Genomic DNA, 20,173 nt, shown 5'->3' with positions numbered 1-20,173 from the left:
TGCTGCCAAATTAAAATCTTGTTTCCAAGACCTACCTAATAAGCTCTAACTCCTGAAATGGAGTTTCCCAAATTCATTATTATCCTGATGGTTATTATTGTCATTAATGATCTCTTAAAGGTTTATTATTATATGTAAAGTGTTAAACATTTTACATAATAGTATTGATTTAACCTGAAAAGGATTTTACACATAAAGAAATCAAGGATTAAGGAATTAAGCAAGTTGTACAAGATTGCACAGATGGAAATTGCCAGAAACTACACTCTTTTGCATTATTTATATTTGAACTACACTCTTTTTCATTATTTATTTTTGATATCACTAAAATTTGTTTCATATAATCTTTTAAATGATATGAAATAAATTGTATTAAAATATAAGAAGAACAAGCACATAATAGATATATAGCTTAATGAATTTTTACAAGTGAAAACATCCATGTAACTAAGACCAGATAAAGAAACACATGGTACCCCAGTGTTCCCCAGTGTTCCCTTCCAGCACTGACACCCCCACCCTCAACCCACCTCTGCTAAGTTATGTCTCTTTCAATTCCTTTTTACAGCTTGGTAGTAAGATCAGAAACTACCTTCTTGAACTGAGGCCTATCTACTCAAAAATCTATACTGTTAACCACCATAAAGTACCTTATTCATTGATTCTTGCATCACACACTTTGCCTGACACTGCTGAGAATAAAGATAAAAAAGACGTGACCCCTATCTGCAACAGAGTTCCCCACAACCAACTGCTTCCCACTTTTCCTTTCATTACTCTGTATTTGGCACTGTATCTTCTAACGACTATTCATTATTCCTAAAACAGTTTTTTTCTGTTTTATTTCTGTTCTTGAGCTCATTCTCTCTCGACACATATCTTTATCTTTTAACCACATCTCTGCAGCTATCTGTAGGTGAATTTAATTTTCTTGTTTTTACTTCATTTTCCGTCTATGGGGTCACACAGAGTCGGACACGACTGAAGTGACTTAGCAGCAGCAGCAGCAGCAGCAATGAAATAATACTTTTACAATTATAAAATAGTAAGGTTTTTTTTCAAGTGTATTTAGTTCAGTTCAGTCGCTCAGTCGTGTCCGACTCTTTGTGACCCCATGAACCGCAGCACGCCAGGCCTCCCTGTCCATCAACAGCTCCCGGAGTCCATCCAAACCCATGTCCATTGTGTCAGTGATGCCATCCAACCATCTCATCCTCAGTCGTCCTCTTCTCCTCCTGCCCTCAATCTTTGCCAGCATCAGGGTCTTTTCAAATGAGTCAGCTCTTCACATCAGGTGGCCAAAGTGTATTAAATGTAACTAAAATTTTTGGGAAATCTCCATTTTGGTACCATCTCCAGCATACTTTCCTCTTGAATGGATTTCCCAGCTCCAGCAAGAAAGATGTCCCTCTAGCAGCTCCTCTGCCAAAAATGGCTTCTTCAGTGACCAGTAACAATCTCCAATATCCTTACATCCAGAATGCCTAATCACCCTACATTTCTCTATCTTAACTTTCTACTTTCTCCATTCTTCTCTGTCAGGCTCACTTCACCACTTTTTCTTTATTATCCTCTGATTTTCTCCCAAACTTCTCTAAATAGCATGCTTTACCACTTACCATGGCCTTCTTATTGTTCATTTGATTTAAAAAAAAAAAAGTTTGGATAAAGAATGCTAATCCTGAGAGACAAGTGGGCAGATAAAAAAGGTATCTGGACAAGCATAAAATTTTGGATGGGAAATAGACAGCTCTTGTAACTAATAATGATTCTAGAAAGGGGCTGAACTTCTCAGGAATTCTGGTCTAAAATGTGACAATGGAGTGATAAAAAGAAGGTCAGGTGACAAGGTCACACTTAAATTTGAAGGCCACTTAACTGAAGAAGATGGGTAGGGACCTTGAGTTTCTCTAACATTTACTTTCACCAGTAGACATTGTTGCCTCTTACTTCACAAAGAAAATAGAAGGCTTCAAATGAAAACTCCCTCAACTCCTGCACCAAATCTATTAATACTTGTATCCACACCCATCTCCTCCTCTCTCCAGTTACATGAAGGTAATGTTCCTCCTCTTGTGTAAATACAGTTCTACCATGTGTGCTTTCATATTGATTATACTGTCTTACCTTACATCTTCAACATCTTTCTTTACTGGAGTGTTCCTAATAATAATCAAGCATGCTTAATATCCTCTCCTGACTCCATGTCACCTTTCAGCTATAAATTCTTACTGTTTTCTCTTTCATTCATTATATTCACTTCCCATTCTGCTCTAATTATTCTTGAAACTCCACCATAACTGATATCATCAAATCAAGGACCTTTGTGTCACCATATTTAATGGACATTTTCACCCTTATCTTGCTTTCCCAGTCAGTAATATTTGTTACTCTGAATGATCCCCTTCCTGAAATCTTCTTGGTATCCAAGGGAGAACTACTATCACTTTGGGCATTCGTTTTTAGTCTCATCTGTGGACTTTCCCCTCTTTATCTGTCTTTTTTTTGTTTGTTTAACTGCTGAATCTTTTACCTAATTCAAATACAATATTTAAGTCAACATATTTTCATCTTAAAGGAAATACAACAACTTATAAGTAAATGCTGGCTTGTATAAAAGTATGCTTAACACTGAATAATCTCTTTAATATGAGTAATATAAATACATCAAGAGTTGACAATCCATATATTGGAGAAAACAATTACTATTAAGTTTTCATTACAATAAGAGTCATTCACATACAAATTTGAAACATTATTCTAAAGGTTTATGCCATGGAGATTGTCCCCTAAAGATCTGATTGTGGCATTATTGAAATCACCCTGGTTCTCAAAATGCCACATTTCTGTTTTCTACATCTCCATTTGCAGTTTTTTCCCCTACCTGGAGAGCACTTCCCCAACTTTTCTTTAGTGAATCTTTATTTGAATGGCGTCAGAGCAACTTAATTATTACCTTTGCTGTACATACTTGTCAATATCTTTATTTCTGCACTTATCACAGTGAAGAGACCTTAATTTTTCACTAGGACAACAAAATTCCTTGGAAATAGTTACCATAACTTGTTTATTTCTAATGCTTGGTGCTTAGCTCATTTGTTTGTCTTTTAAATATTGGTATTCCTCAAGGTCCTATCCTTGTTCTCCTTTATCGTACTCTTAGTTATTCCATCTATTTTCATGACTTAATTGCTGTTGCTGCTGCTGCTAAGTCACTTCAGTCGTGTCCGACTCTGTGCGACCCTATAGACGGCAGCCCACCAGGCTCCGCCATCCCTGGGATTCTCCAGGCAAGAACACTGGAGTGGGTTGCCATTGCCTTCTCCCGACTTAATTGCTATCCATATACTAATAGTTCTGGCTCTATATCTATAGCCCAGACATTTATTCTGGACTTTAAACCTGTATTTCCAAATAAATACAGATTTAAAAGTTTGGTACTCCCAATTAGATGTTCCAAAAACATCTAAATGTTACATGTCCAAAACTAAATTCATTAGTATTGCCCGAAGCCTAGTCTCGCTTAGACCACACTCCTACTATCCACCAGTTTGCTCAAGTCAGAATGCTGCATTCAGTACTGGCTTATCTTCTCTCTTACTTTCACACATCTAATCATATCAAGTTTGTCAGTTCTGTCAGGGCTGAAGAAGGTGAGCTAAGGTAGGCACTCACCTTGAGCCAAAATTTAAGGGAGTACCAAAAATTCAGTAATCAAGACAAAGAGTATCCTTTATCTAACCCTTAATCCATTCTTTCTCCACATTACAGTCAGAAATACCACTGAAAAATAAACATCTAACAATCATTCCTTTATTTAAAACCCTTTTGAAGCTCCCTACTATTCTCCTGATAAAGTTCTAATTCCTTAATAAGTTAAAAGCCTTTCATTATCTGGTTTCTGTCAGTTTCTTCTCTTTATCCTCTGTTCCTTCAAGGCTTTCAAATATGTCATACTATTTCTCAACACTTTGTCTTATAGATACCATGTCCTATTTCTGTTTCACTTTCAATCTCTTCTTTGATTAACTTCTGTTAATGCTTTAGGTCTTACCTTCCCTATCATTTCTTTAGGCAAAGATTTTCTGAGGCTCGAAGTCTTAGGTATCCCTCTGTGTTCTTATAGCTTCCTCTGTATTTCTCTAGTTGTGACAATGATGATACTATATTGAAAGATCCTGTTTACTTGTCTGTCTCCCTCTTCCTGCTGGACCAAATAAATCCTTTGAAAGCATGAATTCTGTAGCTACCTAATGCACCAATGTGATCCCAGTACCTAGCACAGAATCTGATACATTAAACGTTCATTAAATAGATGTTTGTTGAATGAATTAATGAGTGAAAAACTCAAATAAATGAAATTATAGTGAAAAATCAGAGAATTGATTAGTACCCAGAAAACTGAAGTAACTAATGATGACAGCTAACACTTGTTTAACATTTAACATTCAATTAAACATTTCATAATTTGTAAATATTTCAAAAGCATCTCTTTTGATCTTCATAATTACTCTGATATGTAAATAATATTGTGCGATGACCCAGAGAAAAAGACATAGTACTAATCAGGAAAACTAGGAATATATTTGGCTTTGAAGAGAGAAGGAAGCAGAATGTATTATCACTGGGCCCTAGACTAACACATAAATTTCCTTGGAATTGGAATTGCAACTTGCCTGAGTAATAGTATTAGCCCCCCAACTCTGTTTGAAAATAATCAGATGGAACAGTGAGCCTCTGGGCTCTTTATCCTTTATTGAGCTCTTTATGTGTTTGGACTGGATATCCTCCAGGGGGGTGTCACCCAAAGGCTCAGTGTGAGAACAGGTTTCCAGGTCAATGATTAGAAACAATGATGGCCGAGTTTCCCCTTAGACTGTGTAAACTAAGCAACACATATATTCCTCTTCCTTTTCCATTGCTGGTTTCTCAGTGGTAAAGAGAATGCCACTTGATATAAGTTGCATCAGTTTTCCCCTAATTATCCAACTTCTCTTATTCTCTTTGCTCAGGAGCAAACTTCCTGGAAGCATTGCAGAGCAGGGCAGAAACAGCTGACCCTAGAAGCTTTAAAAAGCCCAAAGAATTTTTAAGTCTTCCAGTTACCAGATAGTTATCAGATGAAATAAGCTGGTCAGATGAAATAAGTTGGTTCGAGAGGAAGGATTATTTTCTTTGCTTCACTATATATTGCAACGTAGATCAGTACATCTCAACTGTGACTACAATTAGAATCAAATAGATACTTAAACTATTCAAATAGAACTGAACCGCCAGCCAATGCAGGAGACAGAAGAGATGTGGTTTGGATACCTGGGTCAGGAAGATCCCCTGGAGAAGGGTATGGCAACCCACTCCAGTATTGTTGCCTGGAGAATAACATGGACAGAAGAGCCTGGCGGGCTGTAGTCTTTGGGGTCACACAGAGTTGGACACGACTGAAGCGATTTAGCATGTGTGCATGATGTGAATTTACATTTCCTAAAATGAAGACTCTGATGCTGGGAGGGATTGGGGGCAGGAGGAGAAGGGGACGGCAGAGAATGAGATGACTGGATGGTATCACCGACTCGATGGACATGAGTTTGAGTGAACTCCGGGAGTTGGTGATGGACAGGGAGGCCTGGCGTGCTGTGATTCACGCAAAGAATTGGACACGACTGAGCAACTGAACTGAACTAAAAGATTTTTTCATTCAATATATATTGAGCATTTTTGTGGCTATTTCAGTTCACCCCATTAACTCCAGAGTTTAATAACTACTATGGCTTTAAAATAGAATTAGTTATAATGCTGTGAAAATGTGATTGGTATTATATGCTGGTGCTTTAATACCTTTTATTGTAGCTCTAAATGGTTTTTGCCCCCCAACCTATTTTTTATGGTATGCTCAGTTGCTCATTTGTATCTGGCTCTTTGTGACCCTATGTACTGTAGCCCACCAGGTTCTCCTGTTCATGGAATTTTCCAGGCGGGGATACTGGAGTGGGTTGCCATTTCCTATTCCAGTTTTTTATGGTAGGCGTATGGTAAGGAATTGGCTCAGATGTTCCCTGAGAAAATAATGTATATTCTTGGCTCATTATACAGACAATTTGTAAACTTTGGTTTATGCAAAAACTCAAAAAATTTAACCAAAAAAAAAAAAATTTTAGATGCCAAGGCTATATCCCACAGAGATCCTGATTTAATTGGTCTTACATGGCATCCAAGGATCAGTCTTTTTAAAACTCTCAGGAAACTTATTAGTTATATAACCATGGGCACTATTTTTTTTTTAGGGTTCTAAGTTTATTCAGTTAATTTATCTACAATGTCTAGGGAAAACCCCTACAATAACACTCACCTAATAAGTTTCTGTGAGGACTGAATAAAATAGTTTGTGTATAGTGCTTACTCATACTTTCCACCTGGAAGGCATCTGTGGTTATTAGTTTCCTTTGCCCCACTGTACTTACCAAGAGCTATCAGCATAAGCAGTCCTGGAACTCCAAAAGCCAATGCGTAGCAATCCTTCCCAAAACACTGCACATCTCCTACAGGAAAAAACAAAGCCAAATTAATCCTGAATCTTAAATTTTTTATGTCCTGTTCTATAAGCTCAGGTTTTTGAGGTCATAGACATAGCCATCCTCTTTCCTCCCAACAGCTAATCCATAATCCTTCTTTTGGGCCAGACAAATCAAGATTAAAAGAAATTCGCTCAGATCTTCAAACTCATATAAAAGGAGAAGATGGACAGTAAGAAGCCTTGAACGGATTTCTGGCTGGGCAGAGTAAACCTTATACAGAGGCCCTCAGAAAAGATCCCAACCTCTCAGCATGGGTGTGACAAAAGTAGAAATCAAGCTCCCTGCATTGATGGAGAGGTAGAAGACTGAGAAGTATCTAGTCCGTTCCTCTGCCTGAAAAAAAAAAAAAAAAAAAAACAAGACAAATCAGTTCAATGTGCCTCCTTGGTCCATCCCTCCCACTTCTTCAGACACATTAAGACACATACACAGATTCAGATACTGTCTCCATAGTATGTGAATGTCATATTAGATATTTTAACACATATCTTTCTGACCCAAAATAAACATTTCTCTATCTTTCAAACCCTAGTTTGAAACATTTTTAACATATTTTTACCCTTTTATATTGGCAAAAATGATCATCTTGTATACTATGTCTATGTACTGTGTCCTATACGTGTTTATTCTAGTATTAGTCTCTGTATTAAATGTCTGTTTCTTTCAGTAGGTTGAGAGTTCCTTTAGGGCAGAAAAAACATCTTATTATTTTCTGTAATCCTCACAAGCATCACTAGCATAGCACCTGTCTTATATTAGTAAATGTTTATTAACTGAATTAAGTTAGTGAATGAGTGACTGAGTTAAATAATAGATTTTGTGGAATGTGTGGTAGGAATAGGACTAGAATATGGAACAGTTGAGTAAATTGTTGATCAAACAGAATAATTTACCTAATGCTCATGGGAAGTCTGCCAGAGACTATTAAAGAAAGTCTGTGGGCTGGGCAGTGGCCAGTGGAAACTTGGAAGTGGGTTTGTCCTATTACTGAAATATCTTTGTGGAGCACTTACAAAATGAAGCAGCTTTCAAATAAAGTTGCTGATACTTTATTCATTATGCATGTCTGTGCTTCATTCTGACTCCCTGACACATCAGCACAATCTCCATTTTCCATTTATGGTGTGTTCTGCTTCCTCTTCTGATCCCCATTTAAACCTGCTCCACTCATCTATGTGTAGAATTCATTGTGCATAGAATCCCACTTGCCAGAGGTTGGTGATTTCTCTAAGGTTGGCAAGCAATTGTAATTTACAAACCCTTGGGTAGATAAAGAATATAAAATAACCCACATGGTCTGAAAGGTTAGAGAAATGCAAGAAGACATGATACAGAGAAAGAACAAAGAGTAAAAAACAAACATGATAAATAGCTATAGAAGAGGGAATAATACATGAAGACAGTCAAAAAGGAAAACTGAGAGGTAAAAAGAGGAAGCTATAAATGTTGGTTGATCTAAGAGTATTTCCTTGCCTAGTTGTCACTGCTTCCTTAACAGGTATGTTTTTACCTTTATTCATACTGTTCCCGCCACCCCCCAAGGACAGTGGAAAGTGTCTAGGAAGAGAAGGAATGATCATCAAGACAGGATCATCTAAAGAAATTCATTCTATTTTATTCCAAATGGTCATTTTCTCCTTCTTAGAATCCCAAATCTGGAGATGCTTCAGTTCAGTTCAGTTCAGTCGCTCAGTCGTGTCCGACTCTTTGCGACCCCATGAATCACAGCACGCCAGGCCTCCCTGTCCATCACCAACTCCCGGAGTACACTCAAACTCATGTCTATTGAGTTGGCGAGGCCATCCAGCCATCTCATTCTCTGTCGTCCCCGTCTCCTCCTGCCCCCAATCCCTCCCAGCATCAGAGTCTTTTCCAGTGAGTCAACTCGTCGCATGAGGTGGCCAAAGTATTGGAGTTTCAGCTTCAGCATCAGTCCTTCCAATGAACACCTAGGATTGATCTCCTTTAGAATGGACTGGTTGGATCTCCTTGCAGTCCAAGGGACTCTCAAGAGTCTTCTCCAACACCACAGTTCAAAAGCATCAATTCTTCGGCGATCAGCTTTCTTCACAGTCCAACTCTCATATCCATACATGACCACTGGATAAACCATAGCCTTGACTAGACAGACCTTTGTTGGCAAAATAATGTCTCTGCTTTTTAATATACTATCCAGGTTGGTAATAACTTTCCTTACATCATCTCCAAACTACTCATCACCTCCCATTCCCAAAGTGATGACCATGTATCTTCTTAAATACCTCAAGTGAGAGTGAACTCACTAATATTTGAAGTTTTTCCTTCCACCAAGTGAAAAGCTAACTTCATTTAGCTTTCTCTTATTGATCTTTGAATTAATTACTGACATCCTTCCAATATCTATATAAAGGGAGTAACTCAGAAGGTAAAGAATCTGCCTGCAATGCAGGAGATCCAGGTTTGATCCCTGGGTTGCGAAGATCCTCTGGAGAAAGAAATGGCAACCTACTCCAATATTCTCGCCTGGAAAATCCCATGGACCGGGATGCCTGGTGTGCTGCAGCCAATGGGGTTGCAAAGAGTTGGACACGACTGAGTGACTAAACAACAACTTCCAGTATCTATAGATAGTTATAATATTCTCTTTTAAGTCTTATATTATCCAGTCTAAATATTTTCATTTCCATCAATTTTTCTTTCTAAGCGTCATCTTTTTAGTCCATCTGTCACCCTGGCCATATTCCTTTGAAATGTTTCAGTTTTTCTTTTCATTAATGATCAGGACTCTTACATGTTTTTCTTCAAACTGGTCTCCACCAAAAGCTGCCACACAGGGTTTGATACCTCCTGTCCCCAAAGCTATTAGACTCAGGCCGACCATTGACAGGACTCTGAAATGGAAAGGTGAGAGTACTAACCATACTGATACTAAACACAACTTTAGAAATGGAATATAGAGCTATAAGAGAAAAAATATGTGTACAAAGGCACGACCTCCTTCACATTTCTATACTGTGGGCACTTCCCAATGGCTTCCTCCTAGGAGAGATTCAGGAGCATTTACAATCTTCATAATCCTTGAGTTTCTGCCAGAAAATATCATTACGTGGGAAGATTTTGTCCCTGATACTTTCATTTACCTCATGTGTGCAACATATAGAAGCTGATACTCAAGGAACACCAGCGTTAAGGTACTGGCTCTTAGTTTCATTATAGTCAAAGGGACACGTCAGTAGAAAGTCCTTGTGAACCTTTGTCCCACATATTCTTAGTAACCACAAAATAAAATCTTAAGTTAGACATAACTAATGGAAGAAATGTCAGTGATTTCTGATGGGACAACAATAATAAGGTATCTAATATCCATTAAATCTCAAACAAAATTCTTAATTCACTGGAAAATACATGTCTAGCCACATTATAAACGCAAATATATATAACCTGCTTCATGAACAAGTCTAATCCTCTCTGACTGAACCAACAAACGTCAGAACCTATCAGGATTCTCTGGCATCATAAACATCAATAACTTAACAAAGAGGGACAGAGGAACTGGAATATATGGGACTACACATAAATGGAAATAATTCAAGCTTTGTGTATGAATTCTACAATGTACTATAAAGAAGTATCACAGACATTTTTTAAAAACTCTGTTAAAGTACAATGTGTGGATGGGTGAACAGGTGAAGGAATATGGAGGGCGTGAAGATTTTCATGTCTTCAAGCATATGTAGGGTTTCTGTGAAAAGGATGCTAACTGAGCATTCTACAAGTCCCCAAATATTTAATAAAAACAAATGAGCTCAGATAAAGTAGGAAAGAGATCAACTAGTCAAATATTTTTTTCTTAACCAATTTGGTATAATAAAATAGTAGGTTGTAAAATAAGAGACATCTCTAGTAAGAAGACAGAGAAACATCTATAATGAATGTATGAAACATTTACCTGTCCAGTGGAGGAAAGTGGTTCTTTTCCAATGAGGAGGTTCATGATTTACATGATATCTACATGATTTACATGATTTTACTCACGTGTGTAACATTTGTCCCCCCAGTATTGGTAAGGCACCCATGGACTTGATCACATGGCCAAGCACATACACCAAGGAGAGATAGATGATTGTCCTGTTGAGAAAGTTAAATCAGTCAGTCTACAAACAGAATTCAGAAATTTGAGCAATACAGACTCAGAGTTCATACTGTTCTCAGTGCCAGGATAAATGGACCAGGAGAAGGACAGGGTGGAGGAGGAAAGAGTTATATGAGAAATGCAAATAGAAATAATAATGGTGAATGAAGCAAACAGACTAGAAAAGGGGACAGAAACTCTTCACCCTGTAGCATTAGGGACATTCTTTTCTCATGCTTTCTGTTTTTCCCTACCTACCCCACACAGAGAATCCCTGATCTTGTACAGATATATCATGAACAGGTTTGATCTGTAGTGAGAGATAATGTTTTAAGAAAGGAGAACCAGAAGAACAGGATATGTTTGACCTGAGGTTTTTTTCCCAAGGAATGTCTTTGATTGTAGAGATCCATAAAGGTCAAGAAAGAATCACATAAACAGGAAAATAAGGGAACAAAGAACTTTCTTTAAACACAGTCACTGGGATAAAGAGGTAAAGGGTTTAATCTGAACACTTGGGTTATTGTAATCCCCACCACAGTTTCCTCATGGACTATTTAGCAAGGGTAAGAAAGGAGCCATGGTCTTTGAACAGACTGTTAAGTGATATATAGCTCATGAAGTTGATAGGGACTTATTGTTATGTTGTTTTTCTTTCTTTTTTAACTTTTTATTTTATATTGGAGTATTTTATATTTTATATTGGCGTATGGCCAACTAACATTGTTTCGGGTGCACAGCAAAGAAAGGGACTCAGCCATACATATACATGTATCCATTCCCCCCAAACATTATATTGTTTTTCAAAAAAATATCTGAATGACAACTAGTAAGTGGAAGAGTGAGGAATCCCAGTAGGAACCTACGTTGAGATACACACACTGAAACATGGCACACTATCAAATATACAATACGTATCATGTGTATTGGGACACCAGAATTCTCTTCACATATAAGTAGAATATTAGTACTAGAAGGAACCTTAGAAATTATATAGCTTACTTCTGCAATTTTAAAGTACCATGTGCTAAAGTGGAATACAAAAAAATGTAATGAAGATAGCAAAGAGAGGCTGGAGATGCCAGAAACCTCAGGATGTGGATTTCTCATTCTAAATGCCTAATATTCCTAGGTTGGCTCACCAGGGAAAAGATCTTAGAGAGTTTATAATGGGAAATAGGAGATAAGAGAAGGGAAGGGACATGCTTTCCTAAAAGGCCTTGTAGTCTTCTGGAGAAAAGTTTTCTTCATTGGAATAAAAAGAATGAATAGAAAGAAACGGAATAAAAAGTAACTGAGAAAAGGCCGGTTATTATGAACACAAAATAGATGATGTATGCTAAATCATCGTAATATCAGATTGTTGGACTAAACAAATGAGAAAAGTGTAATTGCCTTAAAAGAAAAACAAGCTACCTTCTAGGTGAAAGATTCAAGGAATTAGTCTAAAATATGAAGAATATAAGTGAGGAAGCTAACAGCAGAGAACTTTAACAGAAGGCGAGAGAAGTCAAGAGAGACTTGGAAATTCTACGTTTGAAATGCAGTTGTCATTGGGGATATTAAAGTCCTAACTACAGGACACAAATCTGCTTCAGACAGACTTCAGTCTTCCATTTGCAAATGAGGAAAGTGAAATGCAGAGAAGTCAAAGGACATTTTTAAAGTGCCATGCTAATTAGGATTAGAATTAGGTCTAGAACTTCTTTCTTACAGTCTTCATTCCTTCAGTTTTATGAACAAGCTAATGTAGAAAAAGGAAAGGGAAAAGAAAGAAGTTTTAAATTTTGTTTCACCATAAGAATATCAAAAGCCAGAGACATTTTTAAATTGGAGTTTAGGAACTGAGAAAGAGTATGTACAATAGGCAGAGACCTACTGTGACAAAGGAAGAGACCTAGCATAAAGAGGGTCAGTTCTGACCACACAAAAAAGATAGGAGGAAGGATATGCCACAGACCCACTCAGAGAAAGAGGAAATGTAGAAAAGACATCCAAAAGTATATTTGGCAAAACACACTTAAGAGAGTGGCTTTTAGTGATTGCCATGATCAGGAGACCAGACTGACAGGCACAGATCACAAGGTATAAACCAACACTAGGGACTATGACTAAAAATGTTATTCTCTCTTAAAAGCAACTTGGCATCAAAAATAACATCTGAGCATGTAATTAACCTTCTCAGTAGATACTTATAGAAACAGTAAAAACAATATCCATGTTTAAAAAATTGTTTTTCATTGTGTATCTACTGGCTGCTCTCTCCTACATGTAGCCCTGAAGGAAGTTTCACCTCTCTCCTGACACAGTGAATTCTTTGTACAAAAGTCAGGGACCATGGGTGCCCATTTTCTCTTAACAAAGCTAGGATTCTGGGACTTCAAATAGAGGAAGTACCTTTAATATATGTTGTGTACTAAATTCAGAAAATTGTGGTTTGAAGGTGTGAGCAATGTTTCTAATGCTACGGGAAATTTTTCATCCTGAAGCTAACTTCTGAAGAAAAGGAAAGGAGTTTGAAATACTTGTTTGTTCATGTTGTTGTCATCATTCATTGTCTTTGGACACGTGAGCTCACCACACCCCCACACATCCCTAAAGAACAAGTTATTCGTGTTTCCTCCAACCCACTTTCCCCTGAAAGAGATACCTATTCATCCCTCAAAGAATTTTGTTATTTTAAAAGCAACCACAATACCCACAACAAAATAAAAGTCATCATCACACCTGCCCACACCTACCCTCAGTCTTCTGCCTATGTTCATCTGAGGGTGAATATATTTAACTGAAATATTTTTTATGGGACTCCTATGTACCAGGCACTGTTTTAAGTGCTGTGGATAAAAAACTATAAATGAGGCTTTGTCTTCTAAGTGTTTGGAAGAAGATGTTAGATTCATATACACATAGTTATTATAAGAGAGAATTTGTCATGTGACGATGAAAAATAGGGAGTTCAGAGCATATTAGATTAATTCTAGTTAGTGGTGAAAAGTAAGGGGCAGAGGATATTCCATTGCATAGGTGGCATGTGAACTGAGCCTTAAAGAGTTTGGATGTGGAAGACTGGGGAAGAAAGAGATTTCATGAAGTAGAAACTAGGCAAACACACATGGAAAAGAGATGTTCCTGGCTATCATTAGGTAAACATTAGTATTTGGTTCATCTATTGGACATTCTTGAAAGGGAGTAAGTATGACAATAAGAGCAGAAAGGTAAGTTGGATGAGATTAGTAGACAAGTGTTAGCAAAAATTTTAAGCAGAGTAGTAATGTGAATGGAGATTTCTTTTAGGAAAATTAATTTGACAGTAGTGCAAGGATTCAATTATGAACAAAGATTATGGGAAACAATGAAAGTGTCACACGTGTCCATTATAATAGTCCAGTTCAGAGGCTAAAGACAACCAAAACTAGAGTAGTGGCGACTCAGTGTTGAGGGAGGAGGAATATGAGACATAATATAGTAACAGAATTGGTAGAATTTAAAAACTGATTAGATGTAGAAGTATAGGGAAGCTGGAAGAGAGGATAAGGTGGAATATCCAGGAGATGAATGCTAATGTGCAGTTACAATGCACACCTGGGGCTTAAGTGATAGGTTAAGATTACAGTTTGAGGAGACATCAGCATATAGCTAAAATTGACACCACGGAACTTGCTAAGGGAAAACCTGGAGAAAGGAAAAAGGGTAAAAGATATACACTGGGAAATGTCTACATTCAGGAAAGAGTGAAGTAAACAAAAAGCAAAGACAAAAAAAAGCCAAATTTGGAAGAATCCAAAAAAGTAAAAGAACCAGAAAATACAGTGTTAGAGAAGCCCAGGAAGTTTCAAGAATATAGGAGCAATAAACAGACTAAAATGCTCAACATGAAAAAGAATTTATAAAAGGTCATTCAGTTTGATGGCATCATTACCAGTGACCTTAGAGAGAGGAATTTCAATAGGATAAAATTATGACTTATACTATTATTGCACTTACCATAATCTGTTCTGTATTCAAGCTAGTTGACCATGAGCAATGTGAAGCAGGTATTATGTCTTATCTGCTTAATCCTCATGGTTCTTTGGACAAATAGAAGCTGCTCAATAAACACTTATTGAATTAAAATCGATGAAATTAAATTGAATCTAACTTGATTATATTGCACTACATTATATTACTCTGCCCTAAGGAGTGATAATGAAGAGTGAGAAAGGAAGGCAACAAATATTAAGTGATTCTTTAAAAATTTTGCAAGTAGTGATAATAAGACAAAGAAGAGAGAAAAAGAAATGTTAATAATAATTTTTTTGTTTACAGCCATACGATATCTGCCATTATTTCTAGGACAAGACTATCTCTGAAGAAGAATTTGAAGGCAAGAGATGGAAATATTAAGGGTACAAAGATACCAGCGAGAGTGACCTAGGTGATGGTGATACGTATATAAAAATTCATCCAGTTGTACATTTAAGCCTTTCAGATTTGCATACTTTATTTAAGTTATACATCAATAAAAAGAAATTCAAAATAATTAAAATTACGTCATGAAGGATTGAGATTGAGGGTACAAGGAGAGATGGCCAAATTTCCTCTGAAATAGTCAGGAAGCTATTGTTCACCAAATCCCAGAGCGATACGTCTTACAAGGCAGTCATTTAAAGATAAATTAAAATACTATAAAAATGAATCTTTTATTCTATAACTGAATGAAGATACCATGGCTTATGCTTTTTTTGTGCATATAGTGCCATCCTTCTATCTGGATGGACTCAGTGACTGCTACTACATAAGGAGCACACATAGACCTCAGGCACCTGCCATCTCTCTCCCAAGTCAAGAAACTATTCAGTACTGTGTTGTGGTCGTAGCACTACATTAGGTGCTGAATAAATACTTTAGAATAATGGATATATCTAGGCCAAAGTGAGATAGAAACCAGTACTAAAGAGGATTCCTTGGAACACTCGGTCTACAAGATACCCTGAAAAAATATTCCACAGTCAAACAAGTTTGGGAAATTCTACATATCATAACCTTCTCTTGGAGATTTTATAACATTGATTAGCATGTTAAAGGCTATAAGAAGTCATGCAGTAAAGATACCTTTTTAGCTTTATTCAGTCTAGCATTTTCCCAAACTTATTTGACTATGAGAGCTTTATGTTCCTACATAACATTCTTTAGATCCTATACAACAAATTTTCAACAGAATGCACTTTGAGAAATGCTAATTTATACAATTCCGCAGATGACAACTCCACAGAAAATACCTGAGTGATGGATACCTGAGATCCAGCTCTGTCCCATGAGAATGATGTTATAGATGACAACTATAAATAATGGTGCTATTTTTAGGGACTTAAAAGATATTGAAATGAATAGACTATTAGTCTAACTCATGAAAATATTTATTATAGTTTTAAGAAAGAACCTACAGAAGGAGATTAGAAAAGAGAATCAGAGATTGTAAAAGAGCTGAAAAGAGGGACTTATAAGAAGATACTAAGAGTTGAAATGACTCAGTCTGGAGGAGAGATGAATAATATATAAAATAACTACATTTAATTATACATTTACTTGTGGGTAGCCATCTTATCACCTAAGATCAGAACAAGAATTGGTCTTAAACTTCAGAACAGAAGATTAAAATTAGATACAAGAAAAAACCCTCCTGACTGAAAAGGGTATAAAAATATTGGAAAAACTGATAATGAAGAGACAAAACCTTTCTATATTGTCAGTCTGAGAGAGATTCTTATTTATCATGGATGACACAAGTATATTCTTGCTTGGAAGCAAGAGGCTAGAAGTGATAGTCTCTGCACGTTTAATCTGTGAAGCTTCCGGGAAATGTGACCTCCCATCATCCTTACTTGAATTTTCCCAACCATGAGTCAGCAATAGCTGCTCCCAGGATGGGAGTGAAGTAACAGAGGCTGCTGAAGGCGTGGTACACAGATGTGGAAGTGTTTTCACTCCAATGCAGGAAATACAGGAAATACAGGGTCAGCACAGCTAAAGCAAAAAAAGAGAGACAAAACAAGGTAGATGCATTAAAATTATTTATGGAGGAAAAGAGCATTTGATAGGGTCTTTGCAGGTGATCTTGATCTTCAGCATTCCTATCAGTAGTAACTTCTGAGCAGTAGAAGCAGGGTCCCTTGGAGTTGTAAGGGTGAAAGGGGCTATGCTTTGTGTGTGTGTGTATGTTAGTTACTCAGTCATGTCCAACTCTTTGTGACCCCATGGACTGAAGCTCATCAGGCTTCTCTGTCCATGGAATTCTCCAGGCAGGAATACTGGAATGGATTGCCATTTCCTTCTCCAGTATATCTTCCCGACCCAGGGATTGCACCACGGTCTCCCGCTTTGCAGGCAGATGCTTTATGGACTAAGCCACTGCAATACTCCTCCCTTCAGTCTTCATGCACATAGCATCATTTAGGCCAATCTGAAAGCGGCCTAATGTTATCTTTATCTAATATCTGATATTCCTTCCTTCTCCTTCTTAGCAACAATATAATCCATAGACCTAAGGAACAAAAATTAAGAATGGAATGCTGATGATGAGTTTTTCCACTTATATTCTCATAGGCTGTGTTCTGGTTTCCACTACTCCTTTCTGTTCTTGGCCTGTATGAGTTAGAAGGTGAAATCCCACCAGGCATTTTTTGGAAGTCTTTGCCAAAGGAAAGGACCAGCTGGATGAAGGTAAAGAGTAGATAAGAGAAATAAGTGCATATAAGACAGATTGTTACAAACATGGAGTGAGAGTGAGTGGAGAAAAGTAGGATTGGAGACACAAAATTACCTTTCATGCCATAATAGGAAAAGCGCTCACAGAATTCATTCACCACAATGAAGACAATACTCAGTGGATAGTTGGAGCCACAGATTTTCTAGGAAACAAAAAGACACTGGTTCAAGCATGAACAATATATCCATATTTAGACCATTATACTGTTTCACAACAGAAAAAACCATTTAAGTCACCATGATAGGTCATGTGAAGAAGCAAAGATCCCTACTTTTCATGAAACAGCCAGTATCCTACTAAAAGTGCTTGCATTGCTGATTTAGCAGTCAAGGAAGCTATTCTGAATATTCCTTTATCCCTCAAACATTTAATATGGAGTTGCTCAGGCATTTCTTGATATAGAGACTAGGACCTGTTCATCTTCCCACAGGTACTAAATGGAAAGCCTGGGGCACTGGGCAAGAGAATAATCATCCTTATTTCTAGGAACATAACAAAGAGTTGGCCTCTGGAACACTTGATGTCCAGGTAGTTACACTCAGATGTCAGTATGCTGCTTAGCTCTACTGTGTGGATTAACTTTTCTGTCCCCACTTGCCCCATTCACTGTGCTGGGAGGAATCCTATCAATATGAAGGCTTCCTGCCAGGAATAGAGCCCAATACAGATTGCTAAAGATTAAGATGATTGATCACCTTAACCTTTGGCAGAGATTTCTTAAACCTTTTCAAATTAAATGTCCATTTGTTCTATGAAACAGATTCTATAATATTTTCATGCTAATCCTTTTGGGCATTAAAAAGACTATGCTATTTCATGCACTGTATCAGTCAGAATAAAAGGAATATCATGTTTTACTTCAAATCCCTCTCATTATGATAGCCCAACCAACATGAGAAAGGGATGGAGATATGTGGCTTTGGTTCAATCAAATCATGAGATTTTTTTATTACTTTTCCTTATTTATAAGATATACATGCATTTTTGTAAGTAGCCTCAAATTATTTGGGACCAGAAGATATACAACTAAATAAATGATTGATAAATTAATGTGTTTATTTTTTTATCCACATAGTTATATATGGATATACATAAACAACCCTCCAGAGTATTAATATGTATTAATGTATGAAAAAAAAAAACTTTCTTAAAAGACACAGTGAATAGTCTTCTTACCGTCCCAGCTCACAGCTTGAGAATTATACAGCCTGAAGTTTGGTTAACACGGCTTCTACTAGCTGTGTAACAGTGTCACTGACTGTGTTCACATACTGATCCAGGCCATGTCACTAAACCTGGCTTTATACTCCAGTTTTGTTATTCCAAAGAAACTACCCACCTCTTGAATACTGCTACTTCTTTGCTTGTAAGTAAGAACTAAGTAAATACTGGCTAGTATTACTATACCCTCTCTACTTATCAGATTTTGATATGAGGATTAAAAAAGAATTGGGAAATGTTTTAACAAGTATTAATATATAAAGTAAAACATTATTACTTCCCTATTTCTCTGTCCTTTCACCCACTGTAAACTGAAACACAATAACAGAGGCTAGATCTATTCCAAAATTTCTCTTGGTGTCCAGCATAGACTCTGTGTACAGGGGAAACTAAAGGCTGAAGTTTTGGAGGTTTTTTTGGTAAAGAAAGAACAATCACACACAGTTCTCCAGAAAGGAGTACTTGCCAAGTTTCCCTGGACATGCAAAGTGCTTTTTTTTCCACCCCAGAGAAATTCAGAATATACAATGAAATACAGCCAAGTCCTGGATACCCACTGAAGAACTCTGACCACCGCCTCCTGTTGCTTCCTCTCCTAAGTTGAAAGAAACTCCTGTTTAGATCTGGTTTATAGGTTCATTCTAACTCCAAGAGAGAATAGTTTTTAATACTCTAATACAGCTTAGCCTGAAGCTCCAGGGGCCAAGGAGGAGAACCAACAGAGTAAGTCTGTTCCTGTCAGAGCCAGAGATGAATCCCAGGACTCACCGGAGATGACTTCTTTGGAAAGCTGGGGGGTCGAGGTGGTACCTCTTCAGTGGAGACAGGTAAAAAAAGAGTTTCCTTGGAATCATTTTTCTGGAAGGGATTCATGGCTGGCTCCTCTCTCTCTCTTCAAGCATTTGGCTTTGGTAGGCAGTTGGGACAGCTGCCAGGCTACTGTGAAAAGGGGGACTGGGAGGGGAAGAGGGGGTGGCTTCAGCAACTAGTTTTAACCCTGTGGGTGTCGGGTTTAAGCAGCTTCCTGCAAGCAGAAAGCTATATGAAAAAAAAAAAAATATTGGGTCTCAGAGACTAGTTTAAAAGAATGTTTATGTAAAAGGTAAAGCACGGGGAAGTGAGATACTGCAAAATGCTGGAGAATTGCACATGAGTGAAAAGTAGTTAGAAATATAATGCCTAGGACATAGCCCGGAGCACAGATTTAAACACTGATTTCAGGGTAATAATAGCTGCCATTTATCACATACCTATTGTGTGTGTATATATATATGTGTGTGTGTGTGTATACACAAATATATTATCTTCATGTTCTTATTCTTACTACCATCCTCACTTTACAGGAACTAATATTTCAAGAGATTGCAATTTTTCCAAAGTCATGTGGCCATCAAGTGGCAGATCTGGAATTTTCACTATGCTGTTATGAATAGATTAGTATCAGTAATGCCTATGGTTATTACTTAGGAATGGAAGCTATGGAAATAGAAAGGAATGTAGGGGAACTGAAATGCATTGAAAAGG

General features: G+C 37.3%; 1 protein-coding gene across 2 annotated transcripts in view; it reads right to left on the bottom strand.

Annotated features, from left to right (window-relative positions):
* Positions 1–19,560, bottom strand: part of SLC15A2 (solute carrier family 15 member 2) — a 40,783-nt gene extending 21,223 nt beyond the window's left edge. For both annotated transcript variants that reach the window (XM_055438650.2, XM_055438581.2), the window contains exons 1-7: positions 19,418–19,560; positions 17,483–17,570; positions 16,545–16,686; positions 10,587–10,679; positions 9,343–9,442; positions 6,815–6,905; positions 6,459–6,536 (exon numbers count right to left, since the gene is read on the bottom strand). In XM_055438650.2, the coding sequence (XP_055294625.1) occupies positions 6,459–6,536; positions 6,815–6,905; positions 9,343–9,442; positions 10,587–10,679; positions 16,545–16,686; positions 17,483–17,570; positions 19,418–19,522 (697 nt within the window). In that variant the 5' untranslated portion in view covers positions 19,523–19,560. The remainder of the gene's footprint in view (positions 1–6,458; positions 6,537–6,814; positions 6,906–9,342; positions 9,443–10,586; positions 10,680–16,544; positions 16,687–17,482; positions 17,571–19,417) is intronic.
* Positions 19,561–20,173: the final 613 nt, after the last annotated feature.

This window comes from Moschus berezovskii, chromosome 1, assembly GCF_049115385.1.
Source record: "Moschus berezovskii isolate FMDL1 chromosome 1, NW_MosBer_1.0, whole genome shotgun sequence".
Classification (NCBI taxonomy): Eukaryota; Metazoa; Chordata; class Mammalia; order Artiodactyla; family Moschidae; genus Moschus; species Moschus berezovskii.
The sequence above is the reverse complement of the archived record's forward strand: the minus strand, read 5'-3'. Positions and strand labels throughout refer to the sequence as shown.